At 43.8% G+C, this 18,300-nt stretch overlaps 1 protein-coding gene across 2 annotated transcripts in view; it reads right to left on the bottom strand.

Annotated features, from left to right (window-relative positions):
* ZNF423 (zinc finger protein 423) overlaps positions 1-18,300 on the bottom strand; it is a 225,203-nt gene that overhangs the window by 19,781 nt on the left and 187,122 nt on the right. For both annotated transcript variants that reach the window (XM_041458934.1, XM_041458936.1), the window contains 2 exons: positions 3,257-3,388; positions 1,555-1,670 (listed from right to left, as the gene is read on the bottom strand). In XM_041458934.1, coding sequence (XP_041314868.1) covers positions 1,555-1,670; positions 3,257-3,388 — 248 coding nt within the window. The remainder of the gene's footprint in view (positions 1-1,554; positions 1,671-3,256; positions 3,389-18,300) is intronic.

The raw sequence follows: 18,300 nt of genomic DNA, 5'->3' as shown, positions 1-18,300 counted from the left end.
TATAAGCAGAAAAATCCTGCATAAAAACTGAAAAATTACAATCCTAATTTATATTATTAAAGCTGACATTTGCAGCAATTGTGCAATGCACAAAACTTCAGAATTGAAACACTATGTAATTAAAATCTGTAATTGCAAAAAACAGGCTGCTTAGACTATAATTTAACCAGGTTCTCTTTATTTGATCATCTGAATCTAAAGGTTAATGCAGTGGCCTAGGAAGCCAGTGTTCCCATTTTAATTGTGCTGGCATTTTGACCAAACACCACTTTTAGGGAGATATGGGAAAAAATCAAAGCTGTCTTTGCAAGCTACTGCTGCCTTCATAAAACGTTCATAGTGAGAAACACAAACCCAAAATCTGCTGACTTTATTAAAATATTAACAAGGTATAGTTAAAACTTTTGTACACTTATGCAAATCAGGTCGCTAGAACAAGGGAAAGGCGGGATCCCCTGGGAGAAAAAAAATATAAAATCAACAAAGTGAAAAGATCAGCCATCCTTCCACAGCATGACAGCACAACACAAGAGGCAGCAGCTTGGGAATTCAGCAAGATAAATAAAAACCCTCCAAAGTTTAAGTAAATCGTGGTTTATAAAGCTAATACATTTAACTGAGGCATATGGTACCATTCTATAAAAAGACTGCCTTTCCCAAGGGATGGCAGGGGTGGTTTTGGTGGCCATGCTGCACAGGTGAGATAGGTGTGAGGAGGCCAGCCAGGGTGGGCACCTCCCCACGAGCTCTGTGCCAGGGCAGGCCCTGGGCTCCACTGCCCACGAGGAACTCTGCACACACCCTGCAGCTCCAGTGTCTGTGTGGGTTCAGCACCAGGGCTATCGGTGGGGTTTAACCCCCAGGCTCCCTGCTCCAAGGAGGCCTCTGGGGCCAGGGCTCCAAGCACGGCTGCAGCAGCGTGCCCAGGTCAGGGTCCAGCCCCTGCAGAAGGATTTGTACCCCCGGGAATGGCTGTGAGCCAACACTGGCTCTTTGGAGGCTACAGCTGCTGTGGCTGCAGCCCCCAGTGCTGCCAGGGAAAGTGTGTGAGGCCTGGTGTGCAGAGGCACAGCTTGGCAACGTGCTGCTGCCTGCGAGGAGCCTCAGCATCATGTCAAGCTGCACCCATGCTTTCTCGTACCTCAGCGGGGAAAATTCCTTTACTTATGATTTAGCAGCAGGGAAGGGGATGGGGCAGCTACCATTTGCTTAGTCTTTGTATGTTAATCAGTCCCTAAATTATTAATGGAGAAAAAGAAATTATTTACAAGGTGTTTGACGTAGACATGTAAGGATGTAGCAACACTACTGTCAAGAGAAATACTCATAAATCATGATATCTGTCTTGTCTTATTTATTTATTTATTCCAGCCATGCTCAGAGACCTTCTTCTCCTCCAGGCACCCAGGGAGGCAGAAGGAGACTGAGAGACTGTTTAAGGGCAGAAGAGACCATACCAAGGTTAGGCACCTTTTCTAAATGCTGCACAAGGGTGACAGTTGCACAGAGAAATCAACAGCTTTAGCTTTGTTTTCACTCCTGTTGTAAACATACCTGAAGCTCTGTTTGAAAGAAGAACTTCTGTGGGCACTGGGAACAGTCATAAATTTTGTCTTCCTGCCCGTGCACTGCAAAGATGTGCTGCTGCAGTTTGTTTGCCTGTACAAAGACTGAAACAACACAGTACAGTTAGTTGAGATTGCTTCCTATAAGGTACCTCGTCTCAAACTGCACTTCAGAGTCTCTGCAACTGTAAAAGGTCCAAGGATATCTGCCAGAGAAGTGCTGATACACTTGGTTCAGCAGAATTTCCTTACAAGTAGTCAATTTAGAGTCTCCAGGCTGACAGTCAGCTTACTTCTAACAGACTTTACATCCTGTATGGATTTTTGATATTTCACATAAAGCTAACACTGTCCACAGGTAACTGGAAGAACTCAGCCATCAGACCAAAGAGAGGACGTCACTGCTCTCACGGGGAGCCCTGGGCCCATGGCAGGTGCAGCAGATGCATTTTTAATGCAGGACAACTGGGCCAGGAGAAGCCTTGATGGCTGGTCTGGAAGACACGTGGCCCAGAACAGCATTTCTGGCAGAAATGTGAATCTGAAAGGGCAGGCTTGCCACAATTTTTAGATCTTTTAAATAGGTTGTCCATTCAGTATAAAAAAAAATTATTGTTTAACATCACAAATATCACAGCATCTGCATTATGATTCTGGATTGACAATTATTCTGACTTTACTGAGGGAAATTTTGAACATATTGGAACCACAGCTTTAGCTGGTTAAAAAGATATATCTATATCTGATTTAATTTTTGTCTCACTTTACATGAATGGTCATCTGTATGTGAAAATGGCTTCTTCAGCAGAACTTAACAAATGCATCCAAAATTTTTTACAGCACATTTCAGAAAGGATATATTAACTCCAAGCTCACACAAAAACCAGTTTCTCAAATGATGGGCCAAACCCTAAAGAATGTAGGTTCACCTTATTCCCAAAGTTAAAGGAATAGCAGGTGCTGCCGTGCCCCTTTACTGACAACAGGCCCACAGTGGCACCTACACGATCCTTCTCTCTCAAACAGATTGGAAATGCAGATGTTAACTACTGTGTTGAAGAGAGTATAAAAGGCAGCCTTTAGCATGCACCCTGCAGATCCTGGAAAAGCAAGAATCACCCATGATCATTTGCACTGATGAGACAGCTTAAATGATCTACAGAGAAGGAATATGTAGCAGGCTCTCAGACAGGAGTTAGAAATGTGCCACTGTAAGAAAACTGGGTTTCAAAAAAACCTCTGAGAGAGCAGCTGGTAAAACTATAGAGTTGTACAATTTGGTCTTATCAAACCTTTACTCCCCTTTACTCAGTACTGTAAGCAGACCATGAACCACCTGGCCTTTAAAGAGTCCTTGCTCAGGTGAATTAGGGCTTGCAAGAGCAGGTCCCTCCTTTGCAAGTCCTGCACTTGGAAACACATAGCACCTTTGAGCCACAAGGCAAAATGTAAATATTTAGAGACATGAGGGCCGTGCAGAGCCTGCTGCATGTGGCAGTGCTGCTCGGTGTCAAACGCCACAGAGCTGCTCGGCAGAGCGAGCCCCAGCTTCAGACAGAGATATTTGAACATTTCCAAGCACAGTATTTCTTTTTCCCAGGGAAAGGAATACAGTATTTTACAAATCCCCCGAGTGTCATTTCTGGATCTAGCCATGCACGCTGAGGCTTGTCTTGGCCTCCCTGTCTTACCTGTGAAACAAACAGGGCATTTGAATGTGCCTCCCATCCCCTCAAAGCTGTGCTCAATCAGGTGACACAGGAGCTTTGCCGGAGAGTCAAACATCTGGTTACACAGCTTGCACTCATGATTGATGCCTTCCTCTGCAAGGTTCAAATGATACAACTTGTTAGTGACACAGCAGATTAGCGTCGGGGAGGCAGCAGCAGCCGGCCAGGAACGCCTGTGCTGGCACACAGGGCCCCCAGGACCCCCAGCCCCAGAGCAGCAGGAGCTGCTGGCACTCAGGGGTGCAGCCCCCGCTTTCTGGCTGCAGGGCTCCATCCACCGGGAACCCACGCGGGGCTCCCAACAACACAGCACAGCCCTGCCAGAAAGGGAGAGCAGCGCTGCTCTGGGTGCAGGCGATTAAAGAGTCAAACAGCATTTAAAAATACTTTAATAGCGTGAATTCAGCCACCAGTGCTGGCAGAGGGCTGAAGGGATGTCTTCAGCTCAGAGTACACTGCAAACATACCGCACAGGAAGAAACTGTTGGAGAATAGCAGGAGCTGAGAGCAGAGCGTCAGTGTAAATTTTTTTTTATATATATCTTGGCTTTTTACAAGGCGTAGAGAAACCACTGAAGGTATTTAAATGTCATTTGGTAGCAGAATTTCCTTGTCATATATCTTAAGTACTGAATACACAGGGCCCATTTTAGACACCTCTATATTCTAACTGAACTCAGTGAAATAGCAATAATGATTACTCTTGGTTCAAGCCTACCACTTTTGCAAGATGATATGCTTCTCTCTTTACTGAAGTTTGTGGTTCTGGGTGCAGTTGAGCTTTTTTTTTTTGAGGTACTGAAGTCATATTAAAGCAATTTTCACACATAAAACTAAACAATGCTTTGGTTTTCTTAAAGGGAGGGAGGGAGTTGCAGAATTTTAGAAAACATAGCATATGGTTTATAAAAATTAGAAACTACCTAAAAGGTTTTAATACTGTGGCTGGTTTCTGCAAATAACTCCCTGAAAATGTGTCTTTCCTTCACTGTGGCAGCACATGAACTTTTCATGAAAACATATTTTAAAAACTAAATAAATTCTTTCTTTTATTTTAAACTCATCTTTATTTTTACAACCTCAGATATCAATAACTATTAATTTTTAGCTCCAAGATTGCTAAGAAATTACTCTATTACCCCATGAACTAATCCTTGCCAAATACATTTGGCTCTTAGGAATAATGTGAGCCCTCAGAAGCACGGTCTTTACTTACAGTTGCTTCAAATTCGCTTTTTCTATCTTTAAAGGGGCTAAAGAGAAGGAAAGTATTGCTTGCTATGAAGCCTTTGGTACTATCAGGATGCCAAGGCCCCTGTACAAGGCTGGGACAGTGGAGAGCTGCCCGTGCTGCCTCTGGACCCCGTGTGGCAGTGGGTGCCCACAGTGAGTGCTGCACCAGAGCTGCCTGGGGAATGGAGAGGCAGTGTGGGGACAAGTAAACAGGTGGGTTGGGAAGGAGATAAAAAGAGAAAAGGAAAGAGCCAGGAACAGAAAGATGAAAGGGCTGGTAGCTCCGTGGCAGCAGCTCTACGAATTCCCTTGGGAGCCACCAGCAGGGACTGGGATGTTTCTAGGACGCGGCGAGGTTTGCAGTGCTCTGCTCGCGCAGCTTCCACGGGCGGGCATGCTGCCCTCTCCAATGTGCAGGTTTCCAAACCAGGCCCTCTCCCCTCACTGTGGCCTAAGGCTGGATTCTCCCATCAGACCCTTGCCTGAAAAGTTCTGGCTTTGTGTGAATTTTGCAACCTGCTCCAGAGGGGAGAAGAGATGGGGAAGGGACATAAGCCTCATGCTGAGCATGCCCAGCCACACCGCTGTGTACAGCAACCAAATGCTGCAATAAACCCGCAGAGGACAAAGCAGGAACTGGGGGGAATGGAACAAATGCCTTCTACGAATAAATCAGAGAAATCATGTTTGACATTAATTTTCTACCCTCTACATACTGGGTATTTGGATAACAGTGATTCATGCACAGCCTATGGTCCTGTGTGAGCACGTTTTCATAAATACAGATAGACACATACTGATGGCTAGACTGCTGCTCCTTTTGCAGCCTAAATATCTATAATTTGAGTAAAACTAAAAAAAAAAAAAAAAAAAAAACCAAAAAAGAAAAACAAACAATGCTCAGCATTTCAGTTAAAGGATATTCTTACAAGCCTGGTATGTTTAATTAGGTAACAGAGATTGTGTATTTTCTTGGCTGATCCCTGCAGTATTTTAAATAGTTAAACCCATAACAAACAAACTAAAACTAGAATGAAAAATAATAAAACATAATGGGTTCCTGCAGATCTGGAAATTTATCCCACTCGAGGCAAGACCTTTTGATTTGCAAATCCACTTCTGAATTATAAGGCCTTCTCCTCACCGGTGGGGGTTTTTATTCCACTCCCACAGGAGTCCATTATGTATTTCTTGTGTCTATAAAACCATCCAGAAAGAAAAAAAGAGGGAAAAAGTACCATGGTTAGCATGACAAACGTTTCTCTTTTCATGCATGTGTATTCAAAATATGAAAATGCCCAAAGATATAGATAGAATTGCTGCTATAATCACTCTCTCCTCTATGGCATTTTACAGCATATTATTTTACACAGAAACACAGCACATGTATAGGGATACTCAGTCACCTTTGGAGAATAACTTCCTTGAATTATATAAGATCACCTAGGTACATGCAAGGAGGCTTTTTGACAATGTGGTGTGACAGTCAAATGTGTGGTGCTGGGCACTAGCAACAGCAAACATATCATCATTTCCCTCATTCTTATTCGCCTTTTTTGTTCTAGCATGACAAGCATCTATGAGAGACCTACATAACTCAAGTGAATTATGCAGCCCCTCTCATTTGAAAAATAAGATGCAGATTTTTACAGTTTGTTATGCCAGATCTTCTCCCATTTCTTCATAAGTGTATCTGTGGAGGGATCAGATGATTACAGGACTAAACAAGCAATGCACAGCAAACAAGAATCTTGGGTTTCTTGCCTTTTTTTCCTGAGCTCAAAATAATAAGCATTAATTTTACACTTCATTTCTCAAAAAAATAATAGGATGTGCTCTTGTTTAAAACAAGCAGGCCTGCTGGATTCTGTCAGGCTGAAACTATGTCAGGCCAAAAGAGGAACAGAGCGCTTTGTGTAAAAGTATCATGGGGAGATGATAGTATCCTGTAATGTTTTCAGTACCTACTTTTGTCTCCAAAAGCATTTGATCCCTGGCAGACACATACTTATTTCCATACTGGTCTTGAGGGAAGCCAGTAGGAATGAGAGCTGATTATCTGAATCCTGAAGGTGAAACCTGGGTGGTGCCCGCTGATGTCAAAGGCAGGCATTTGTATAAATTTGGAGGTACATAATTTACTGCCTGTTAGTGAGGATTAGTGGGCTGCGCAGAGCCAGCTGAACCGCGGTGGCAGAGCACGTCACTCATTGTTCCCAAGTCCGGGTGCCTTTGCAGGATAGTTTTAAATATGTTGATAGGGTGTGTAGTAGCACTTACATTGCCATCCTGCCCATTTTAGAGGGGGAATATGCTTCTCCATAAAGCTATTTCTGCTGCAGTAATGTGCATTTAATCCATATTACAATGAGTCTCTAAGCCTCTAAGAGAACCGACACCAGCAGCCTCCTGGCGAGGATGCAGTATAATTAATAATGCTGTATTAAACCCATTTACTGTATCAGCTGCATTTCTAATTATAACTATATTAATGGCAATGTGAAAGTACATGTTAACACTGTCGTGTACTGACATGTTATACCAACAACAAGTAGAAGATTTGAACACCAAAAATCAAGATGGCGTTGTCTTTACTATTAGTTAAAACTTCTCTCTTCTACTCAATTTAATAAAGCAAAAATTTTCCCTTATGGAATAACTGCATAGTCCTAATTTGAGAGATCATGTAAGACAATCTGATGCTCATTGCTGACAACAACATGTACATCCCACGCTATAGCTTTCCAGACCAGTATATTTCTACTCTACTGCAGCAAATTAAGCCAATAAAAGGGAATTTCTTCCCTGTACTCAGATGTTCACATCCATGAGTTAACCGTGCTTTTAATGAACTCTGAAATACTGTGATTCAGTGTAACAAAGCACTAATATATTGTGTTCACAGAGAACCTTCTTCTGTCCATTAGATAATAAATTTGGTAGAATTAAATGGGCCGTGTGCTCTAATTATGGTAGAAATAAATAGAAATTGGAATGAACACAGGGAAATAAAATGAAAACTGCATGGAGCTATTCTGTTTATGCAATTCATTTCCCAGTAAATAAGAAATCAAAGGGAAAAATTTATAATGTAAGAAAAGGAGCTTCCCCAGCAATTTTTTCCATGTGGCTGTGAAGGAGCAAGGGGCTGGAACCAGGGTAGGATAGCAGTGATGGACGCCCCGCTCAAACACAAAGCCTGCAGAGAACCACTTTGATCCCTCATCTGCTTTGCACCACTCCACCACTGGTTTTCATTAAAAACAATCCAAAGATGGAAGCAAAACCAAGGTCTGAGGACACGCTGCATCTGCTCCAAGGGGATGGCAAATGTGCAGACGGTCACATTGGATGAAGACGATGTCTGCTGTACAGTCAACATTTCCTCCTCGCCATTGCTGCCTAAACCCATGACCTGCTGCACAAACCATTTGGACCACACTGCTCCACTGCATTTCAGTAATTAATCCCGGAGGGCGCGGCTGAGCCCCTCCCTTGCCGGCGGGCAGCAGCAGGCCAAGGAGACCGCGCGCTCCGGCCCGGCGCGGGCCAGCGGCACCGAGGCGCTCCGCGGCACCGCCATTAGGCAGCCTGGGCGGTGAAAGGCAGCGGATTGATGGCGTGGCAACAGAAATGTCACCTGGGGAGCTGGGTGCCGTCCTCCCAGGGATGCTGGAGGTCAGTTACTATGGCAACACCGAATGAGCTCAACCTTGTAACTGACCCTTATCTTTTTTTGATCTGTGGCCCCCTTGGGACCTTGGCTGGAAATCAACTGGAAAATAATCTGGTCACATATCAGAAAGAAAACTATTTATACTTATTTATTTATCCAGGTAGAGCTCGTATCTCCCTTTGACGACTCTGCCAGACTAAAGACACCCATCATGTTCCCTCAGAGGTTTCAGTGGCTGTGTGGAAACACCCAGCTCTGTGCTGTGAGAAACCATGCCAACCCCCCTGCCACTGCACAACACACACACACAATGCCACGGATATCTGTGCTCATGACTTCGCTGATATATTGCCAAAATCTTTCCTTGCTCTCAGCCCCCGACTTGCCTGTGTGGATAAACATACACCTACACCCCTTCTTGGATGGTTTAATATTTTATGTTGGTATCCACTAATCATATTCTTTTGTGCTTTATCTCTCTGCTGAAATATGATTCTGCTTTGAAATATATTTATATGATCTAGAATGGCACAACACTGATGTCTTTTATGAGCTGAAGATTGTTTAATAAAATCTTGCATTTCTGCTTCATCCTTATGACAATTTTACTATTATAAGTTTTCAAGGGATATGAGAGCTGTCCACTGTGGTTAGAAACATCACTTTAATGAAAAATGATAACACGGGGGCGCAGATTTTTCTAGAAACTGAATAAGGAATACCAGCAAAAATACAGAGTTCCCAACATGCTTTCATATGTAATTTTGTTGGTTTTCCTTATATTTGCCTATAGATGAGACTCATTAAAATCAGGTCTGTTTATCATAGTTTTCCAAAGGATGGGCAGCCCAGACAAGGCTTTATCAGCACAAAGAGCAATTGCTCTTCAGGTGGGGAGACTCTCTGGGGAAATAGGATTCAGGAAATCAGGGACTATATTAGGAGACAGGAGCCACAGGGCTTGCTGGTGCTAGAGGAAGTGCCTATGGATTCCTGGTAACAAACTCCAGGGTTACTTGTGATGTACTTCTTCAGGCTCAAAAAGGTATTCTTGTCCATGCTAAATTAGCCTAACCACACAATGGGCTTTAAACTCTTTCATCATCTTAGGGGGCCTCAAGCTCAAAATATGCAGAATTAGATGCCAAATTATTTATAGGGTAGCTTGTAAGTTCACTGCCTCCAGTATATGTCAGTACACTGCAATATTAAAATGACCATCAAAAAGAAGCATGGTCCCAGAGGGACTGGGGATGAGATTGAAGGGAGTTTCCTCCTGACTGCGAGTTCCTGTGCTGCTCCAGAGCCCCTGCCCTGCTCCTGGCTGCAGGCTGTGTGCTCCCACTGCTCCTGAGGGGAAGGCTGAGCCTCACACTCACGGGATGGGGCTGCCAGGCCCAGCTTCATCAACTTAATTTTCAGTTTACAAGAAAAATAAAATCTGAAAGTTCAAAGGAGTTCATGGAGTTGTGCATCATCTATCTCTGTCTGCAGAGCCCCAGAGGGACCTGCCTGCAAAGCTTTATTTCAGATTTAGATATTAATCTGGGAAACTGCATAAAGATAATTTACAGAAATGCACACAATACGTTAGCACAATAACTTCACACTTTATCAGCCTTTCTCTGAAGATGCTTTTTTTTAATAATCTATATTAGAACTTTTTGCGGACTGAAGCCTGATAGGTCTGACTGCTCCTTCACGATAATTGATTAAGGGATAACTCCACTGGCTTCCATGGAAATATGGAAATGCAAAATCCATACAGAAAAAAAAAAAAAACATATGCCATTTTTGAGTGTTCAAGTCCATACAACCACACACAGAATTAGCTTTATCCAGACTAATGAACCTCTGGGAACAACCAGAGTTTAGCAAGAACACCTCATTCCCACACAATTCAACTCAAGTAATGTATTTCAATGTTTTGAAATACTCACAGTTGTGTTATTTCAAGTTTAATGCCAATACCTGAGGAAACTGAAGTAACACAGCCCTGAATCCATGGCCATACAGCCTATTCCCTGCACTGTCCTCCCTCACGCCATCGTGTTGCTGAAAACTAAATACACCTTATTGCTCCTGGTCTCCTCCCTGGGAGCAGCTCCTGTACTGCTACACAGCAGGAACATATTCATCCTCTCATGCTATTGACAATATCACATAGAAGAGCTCAGTACAGACAAACAGCAATAACTAGCATCTACTTGGCATCTATTCTTCTTGTGAAATTAAAAATTAAAATTAAAACATCATTATACTCTTATTAAACATCCCACTGGAATATGCTCATGCTTTAAAAACATGCAAAGCTTTAAACCTACTTTAAATAGGTGTAAAGCCCTTTTTTACTCCTTTTATAGGCCTGGCACATTCCCCAGCCTCAGCAGCAGACCCCCAGAGCTGTGAGGTGCCCCCTCCCCACCACATCCCACCCGTGCCTCCTGCAGTGCTAGCATGTGGTGACTGTGGTCACACAGAGGCCACCAGAGCTGCCAGGACCTGCCAGCCATGAGGTGCCAAAGGCAACCCCTCCCCTGGCTGGGTGCAGGGTAGCAGCTGCATCCCATAACTACTGCTCCAAAGGCATTTGCCTGGTTGCTGGGTGCACTTCTACATGCTCAGAGGCAGGTTCCTGAGCTGGGGATGCAGGGCAGGGTGAGCAGCCCCCTGAGCTAGGCCAGCACACCTGGGACAGCACACGGTGTTTGTTAAAACACCAACTCCCATGGATGTGTATCACTGATCCTCACATTACCATTTCCCCAGTACACATTGACATGATAGACTTTAAATCTATCGTGTAAATAATCATCAGATTAATGGTCTCTAATAGTATATAATTAACATGACAGGCTACAAGCCAGTTGTTGTCAACTACACTCAGCAATGCACAGAGTAAGAGAAGGCATAAACCATTCCCATGATGGCATCAGGGAAGCAGAAAAACCGGTAAAAGGAGAAATAGAAATAAAACTCCTGAAAAGAAAAAAAAAAAACCCACCTAAATGTACAATTTAACTGAGAAACACTGAAGGTTCTTTCAGGCATCAAAATATAATAAATGTCAATTTTTTTTTTTTTTCAGTGGGAGGGTAGACTTTTATTTCCATCAGCAAAGAAATATTCTATTATCCCTGCATTGGTGCAGTGCCTCTTGAGTGAGTACAGGTGAATTGGCATAAAGAGCCTTATTCTGATATTACAAATTCTGCATAAACATGGAAGAATGTGTCCAGCAATATAAACTTTATAGCAGTATCAGCTATGGTCTTATAAAAGATTACATTAGTATAGATATCTGGGAAATGGTGCAGTGGGCATAGCGTTTAAAATGCAATTGAAAACCAGCCGTGAGCATTATTTTTGTGGCAGATCACCTAATACTCAGAGACTGGCCAAATGCTGCACCCCCATAATGCTGGGGCAATTTGCACCACTTACTCAAATAAAAGCATTTCTTTTAAATATTTATTAATTTTGTTTTCTTATTAAGAAACAGTATTCCTAAGGAAAAGTCTCTGGTTGAAAAGCAATCTCTTAAGGCATTGTTATCAACTTAAAGACCAAATTTCTTTTAAATACCTACAGACAAGCAAAAAACCCAGGAACACTTCTCAGCTTTTTCTTGGAAAATAAAAATGACGGTTACCCAGCTATCTTGACATGAGCATTCAGCACAACTGCACCAGAGCTTACTTGTTCATCCGAGGGTTGAACTCTTATCACAGCCCAGCCCCAGAGAGGCTCCTGTCCCCCACACCTAAAGAGGTGCCTCCTTCCTTCTTCTCCCCAGGAGCTCAGGGACACAAACCAGTTATTGGGGATGGCAAAATGAGATGCCACTGCAAACACAGAGAACCAAGGGTGACTAAATAAGGTGTCTGGCTAAGATAGGTAACTGATTTTGCATGGCACAAATATCCCTCAGAGCTCGTTAAGTGCAAATATGGTCAAAAGAATGAACCACCCCTATGAGACATATTTTAAATCAGGAATCCTAGGGTGCAGTAACGCATGATATTCCTTAAAGCAGTCAAGGAGAAGAATCTGCATGAAAACAAGAAAATATCTTAAGCATCTCTGCATTATGCAAGCATATATACTACAGATATACTGCATATATACTGCAGTACTGTGGGATTATGCACAAGTAAATGTACCGAGTATCTCCCATTGATGTTGGTGGAATTTGCTTGATTCACACTCCACAGTCCAAGTGGAAGTCAAACCCTCTGGCCAGCTTCATCTTGAATAAGAAGAGAAACTGCAACCCAGTGACTTTCTGGAAGAGATCTCACAGCTGAGCAAGGGCTCTGCATAACACAGACTGTAAAGTCTACGGATAGTGCTCATTTAACATACAAACATGGATTACATTGCATAAAACCTAATATCAAACTCATACCACCTTTACATGTGTTCTTTGTCCTGTTCTCTGTCCACCTGAGCCAGCCAGCTTGCACACTTCGTGTATGACCTGGAGCTGGACAGGCAGCACTGAAGCAGTTGCCCTGAGCTCAGCACAGAAGGAGAGCTCAGGGCCAGCACACACATCCTGTAGAGCTGGGAGGCGCACCAGTGGTAGGGAAACATGGGCAGAACCTTCTGGGATGCTAAACTCAGAGAGCTTTGGTTTCTGCCTTTGTAAACAAATTCCTTTCTATTTCACTATGTGAGTAGCTCGGTCAGGCATATATGGCTGTTGGCAGATACTCTGTCAATGCACAACATGGCCAGCTTGTTTTTATTTTTTTTTCAGAAACACATTTTCTTCATTTTATATGTCATTGGCTTTTTAATTCATTGAGGAAAGCCATGTGCAAACTCTCACACTGCAGACAGACTCTGGACAACATATGTGGTCTGTGACAGAAAGCACAGTGTAAAATATAAGGAAAATCTGTATTTTTGGTTAAATAAAGGGATCTGGAAGAGCCAGTCCTCCAGTGGTGCTGAAGCAGCCACCTGAAAGTGCAAGCATGCCATGGTATCAAAACACAAGGACATTCAGGATGGCTCATTAACAGCAGGAGTCCTAAAGAGCTATTTTTGCTTAAACTCACCTAGATCTCATGCTCTTGGCATTGTAAGGTTTCCTGGGCTCTCTGCAACTCCTCTCATTCTCAGAAGTTACATTTAAAAATAAAATTACATTAAATTGAAAAAAAAATAAAAATACCAAGCCCCAGACCTCTGCCCAAAATGAAGCACCAAGATGTTCCCAGCAGGATGGTGCTTTCAGGGTGTGCATGGTACCATGCAGACTGGAGCCATGCAGAGGTGGCTGAGATGACTTGGAAAGATCCAAAGGTGACGTCGGATTGCTGCAGAGAAAAGCCTGATGTGCAATCATTGAACTTGAAAGAGACTTAGGGGTACCCACCTAATAAGTCCACATGAGAAGAACCATATTCCACAGCCCTGCAAAACTTACGATGAAGGAATGAAAAATGAGAGGAAAGATCAAGCTACTTTTCAGCTGGGCCCTCAAACAAAACAAGATTCTTAATCAAGCCATCATGGAGTCCCTGCTTCAACCAAAAAGGTTTCTCTCTGTCACAGACCTGCTACCCACCATTTTGTTCTCTCTTTTCATTTTGTGAGTTCTTATTTTAACCTCAGCTTCAACAATCGGCATTAAGAAGTCGGCATTTGCTCCTATCACCCCAGAGAGGTAGGGAAGATACAATTGTATATATGCAAAATAGGTATGAACTCTGATAACAATACTTTGCCTGTAGGCAAAAATTGACTTTTTAAATGGCAGCCACTATAATAATGTTAGCCTAAGACCCATCCTTGCAGGATTTTCCTCTGCTTAGTAAAAACAAGGTACATGCTGATAAGAAAAGCAAAGAGTTTGGGTACTGATAATACGGGGAATGTTTTAGTGGGAATGAGGGAAAACAAAATTATTTTCCCCAATTGTTTTTGTACCAGCATGGACGGGGTGAAGTAGCAAATCTGTAGCCATCAAGGCAAGAAGGGCTGCCAAGCTCTGTGTCCTAAAGCTTGTTAGTCTCAACCAGGAGCACCTTAAAAGACCTTGGGATGCCTTCCCTACACAGCTTATCCTTTTGGAAAACTGCCTACAGGGGAATGGTCTAGAGCATCTACTACTCATCCCACAGACAATTATGATGAGTAGTAGATGATGCCTACTCTTTACTCTTTTTTTTTTCTCTTCCTTATGGTTGCCAACAGAAAGTGCATTGCTGCACAAGAGGAAGTGCAAGAACAGAGCTTTCTTTCTAATCCCAGCTGAGGTGTGATCAGAAAAGTCCAGCTCCTCAAGGGAGTGCTTTGGGAGACCTGGGATGCCCTGGTGCCACCCATGTGCCTGAACTGCCCCAACAGGGAGCAGTGCCAAGGCCACCCAGCCCCAGTGTGACTGGCCACTCCTCCACCAGGCACTGGCCCTGGCAGGTTGTGGGGCACATCCCAGGAAGAGACACGCAGGCAGCGTGGCAAGCACAACAGTTGAATCTTTGCAGCTAGATGAGCATCAATTATGCATTGTATCAAAATCCAAATGCTAGAGCATGAAGCAGGCAATTCAAAGAAACAGCATGAGCAAAGCAAATGCCAAAGAAATGAAAAATATGTCCAAAACTGTGACAGAGCACTCGGCTACTTTTCACGTAACATCATCAATCGTCTCTCATCAAAGATTTCAAATACTTGGGAAGAGATTACAAAAATATTCAAAGATACAATATTTGTATTTTGAATGTTAATTTGACACAAAGGAGTGTGCATGAGGGAATGTTTATAATCAGCACTCCAATAAACTCACAAATGACTCTAGTATTTTATAAGCTTGTTAGAAACAAATCACTCCCTTAGCTTATATTTACTTACTGATGAATAATAAAAGGCCTCAATACACAAAGAGTAAATTCAAAATGTTTTCCTCTTGTTTTATCTTCTATGACAATACTGGAACCCTTTCGCTCAGGCTGTGATTCCCAAACATGCCTCTCCTGGTTTTATGGCCAAATATTGATTTCTCCATACAAGCAGAGGCAGCTTTGAACCTTGGTGCCTGCCCCCATCCCCCGTGTAAAACAGATGCCGTGGTCTGGAGTTGAACAGCAGCGGCTGGCCTTGCCCCCTGCCCTCGTGCTGCCTGCAGGGTGGGGAAGGGAGCACGTCCAGCTCTGCCAATTTACGCAGCAGTGAAGGTGCAGACCAAGTGCTCAGTCTCAGGAGGAAGAGGGGAGGATATGCTCACCTTGCACACCTCCTGGAGCAAAGCACAGGACAGTCGAACAAAAGAGTATAGAAAGAAACTTTGTAATATATTCATAAACCTGCAACGGTCCCAGACAAACACATCAACTGCTTCAGCTGGTCTGCAGAGGCCTGGGCAAGGTGTCAGTACAATACAGGCTCCGGTGAGCACCCAAATACCCTGCACCCCGCTGGTGCAACAGCCCAGTAATTGACCACAGCTGAAAATCCCCTTTAGCCCGTTTAAAACCACCAGGATGCTTTAATGCAATACAAATCACACTTCAGCAGACAACATAACACCTACACCTTCCAAATGCCATTAGTTATACACCAGCTCAGACCAATAATGCTCTAGATGTGAGCACAGGAGACCAGCGGTAGCCATGAAGCCCTGGCAGTAGCTGTGCTGGGTACCCACGTGTGCCATGATAGCTGGATTTCAGAAATAATTGCTGCATGGGTCGGCGTGCTGGATTCATAAGTGGTAAGTAGCACAAATGGAGGGAAACAAAAGTTGGCAGAACAATGCCTCATTTTTCTAATGTAACTAAGTGCTGAATGTGGTAATGGGAATTGTGGGGATACTTGTCTTTATGCTCTTATTTACCCAATAGAAATAATACAGGGATATTCTAATGGAGGATTTTACTTAATGTACAGTTAAGCATTACACAAACATTTTATTGTGGTCTGTAAAGATGATCTATTTAGAGCAGCTGAAAAAAAATCAAACACTGCATTCAACATAAGTGCTTCTGGTAGACACACAAATGCAGAAAGACTTTACAAAGTAATTGTAACACAGGCTTTTGTTCTAGATGGCCCTGTTTCTTCATGCAGGCATCAAACACATCTTTACCACCTCTTAAAGACAAACCAAATGCTGCCATGGACCAAGCTGGCTGGACACACAGCATCTTTGTAATTGCATTAAGATGCTGAAGTGAATAAACACAGCCAGGCCTACTCACACACCCTGGGGCTGCAGAGGGTGAGGTGTGAACTTGAGAGTTTCTGTAACATGCCTGGTGCTGGGAATGGTCTGGTGGTCTTAACAGGGAGCTGGGAATCACTGCAGTATTGCAGAATACATAACAAAGCTTGCACAGCCCCTACTATTATTAACCATGATTCAGGTGTGCAATGAGCTGATTAAGCACTTAGTCATTACAAACAGCTTAGGATTCACATTTCCAGAGCACATTATAAGATGTTTTTTATTTCTAAAATTGTTAATGGCAGAGCCATGAGAATAAAATTACTTTTTCACTTTTTCACCTGTGGACAAGCCATAAAACACCGTACAGGAATTTACTAAGAAGTGTAACAATGATACACTTTCAAAATAAATCTCAGGGCTCCAAAGCCATGGCCACACGGCACTGCCACTCCAATCCTCCTCAGGGACAGAGATCACCCGTCACGGAGCTCTGCTCCCTCACCTGCCACTCTGGCCAGCAGCTGGAGCAAAGGGAAGGCTGCAGATGGAGCATCCCAGGGACTGGTGCAGGTGAGAGGTCTGATGGAGGAAGACCAGCAAAGGAAGGTGGAGCACAGCTGTCCCACAATAATGCCCCTGCCATCCCCTGTCACTTCCCTGCCACTCCTATGGGAAACTGCCCCTGCCACAGGCTTCCTTGCTGCCTGTAACACAGTGCCTCCAGCACCACAGGGTGAGGTGCAGTGCTCTTGGACACGTTTGTGTCTTAAAAGCAGTGCTGGTGTCTGAAACTCCAACCACTTAAGCCAGTGGCAAAGTTTACAGTCTGCACCAGGTATCTCTCCAAGGTGGAGAGAAAAGACCAGCACCCCCCAAGCCACCAGGCAGGGAGGTCTACTCAGCCTCTGTTCTTCATCCCCACGTGCTGCAGAGGAGTAAGGAGGCACAATATTCTTGGGGGAGAATTCCTTATACATTGTTCCAGCATCAGCACTTCAGCCCCCAGAGAGAACAGTCTCTTCTCCCCAACCACTCGATAAACTTCATGCTAATGGATGGCAGGAAAAAACATACAATTTCTCAGAAAGGAAGATAATTACTGGGGGCATGTGAAATACTAGAAATGCAGGAAGCAAACAGCTGAAGGAAAACCCATATAGGACATGTCAGGGCTTCACAACAAAAATGCTGTCAACGTGCCACGCTGTGTGTCAGGAGCCTCAGTGCTCTTCAGTCTGAAGTCACTGGGATTTTCCCTATGGCCAGGGGCTGCAATTTTTACCCTCTAGATCCATCTTTGATGTTATTGAAACAGAGACATGAATTTGAAAAGGAAAGAAGTCATGTCATGAAGAAAACGGGAAAAAAAACCACTTTCCAGGGGGGAAGGGTCATGGCAGTCTAAATGACTGAGTAAAAAACTACACTGCTCTCCATTTTTATAGAAGTGTCCCAAGTGCAGTGCACATGAGGATTCTCCTTTGAGTTATCCATTTATTTTTTAAAAGCTTTTCTGGAGAAAATAAGCACTCCTTATTTCCAGGAATAAAAACAAAACAAACCATCCTCAGACAGCTGGCAGGACAGGCAGGGCACAGCCCAGGCTCGCTCTGGGGCTGCCCCCTTTGTCTCCATGCCTGGCAGGTGTCTCTGAGGAGGGGAGCACACCAGCTGCTCTCAGCCATGACTGAAGCCAGGCACCTCAGGCACGAGTGGTGACAATCCCAGTGCTTTCTGGTGGGCACTTTCCTGTGCCCAGCACTGTTGGCAGTGCTGTGCCACCCCACAGTCTGCACAGAGAGCATGGGCCAACCCCAGCACAGGCCCCCAGCCCTGGCTCACAGGGCAACGCGGTGGCAATTTCTAAAGGATCACAGAGCACACAGCATCACTTGTGCTGTTACTGACAGGGCTAAA

The sequence above is a fragment of the Pyrgilauda ruficollis genome, unplaced genomic scaffold, assembly GCF_017590135.1.
Source record: "Pyrgilauda ruficollis isolate IOZ18807 unplaced genomic scaffold, ASM1759013v1 scaffold13, whole genome shotgun sequence".
In the NCBI taxonomy this organism is placed as follows: domain Eukaryota; kingdom Metazoa; phylum Chordata; class Aves; order Passeriformes; family Passeridae; genus Pyrgilauda; species Pyrgilauda ruficollis.
This window is presented reverse-complemented; position numbering and strand designations above follow the sequence as displayed.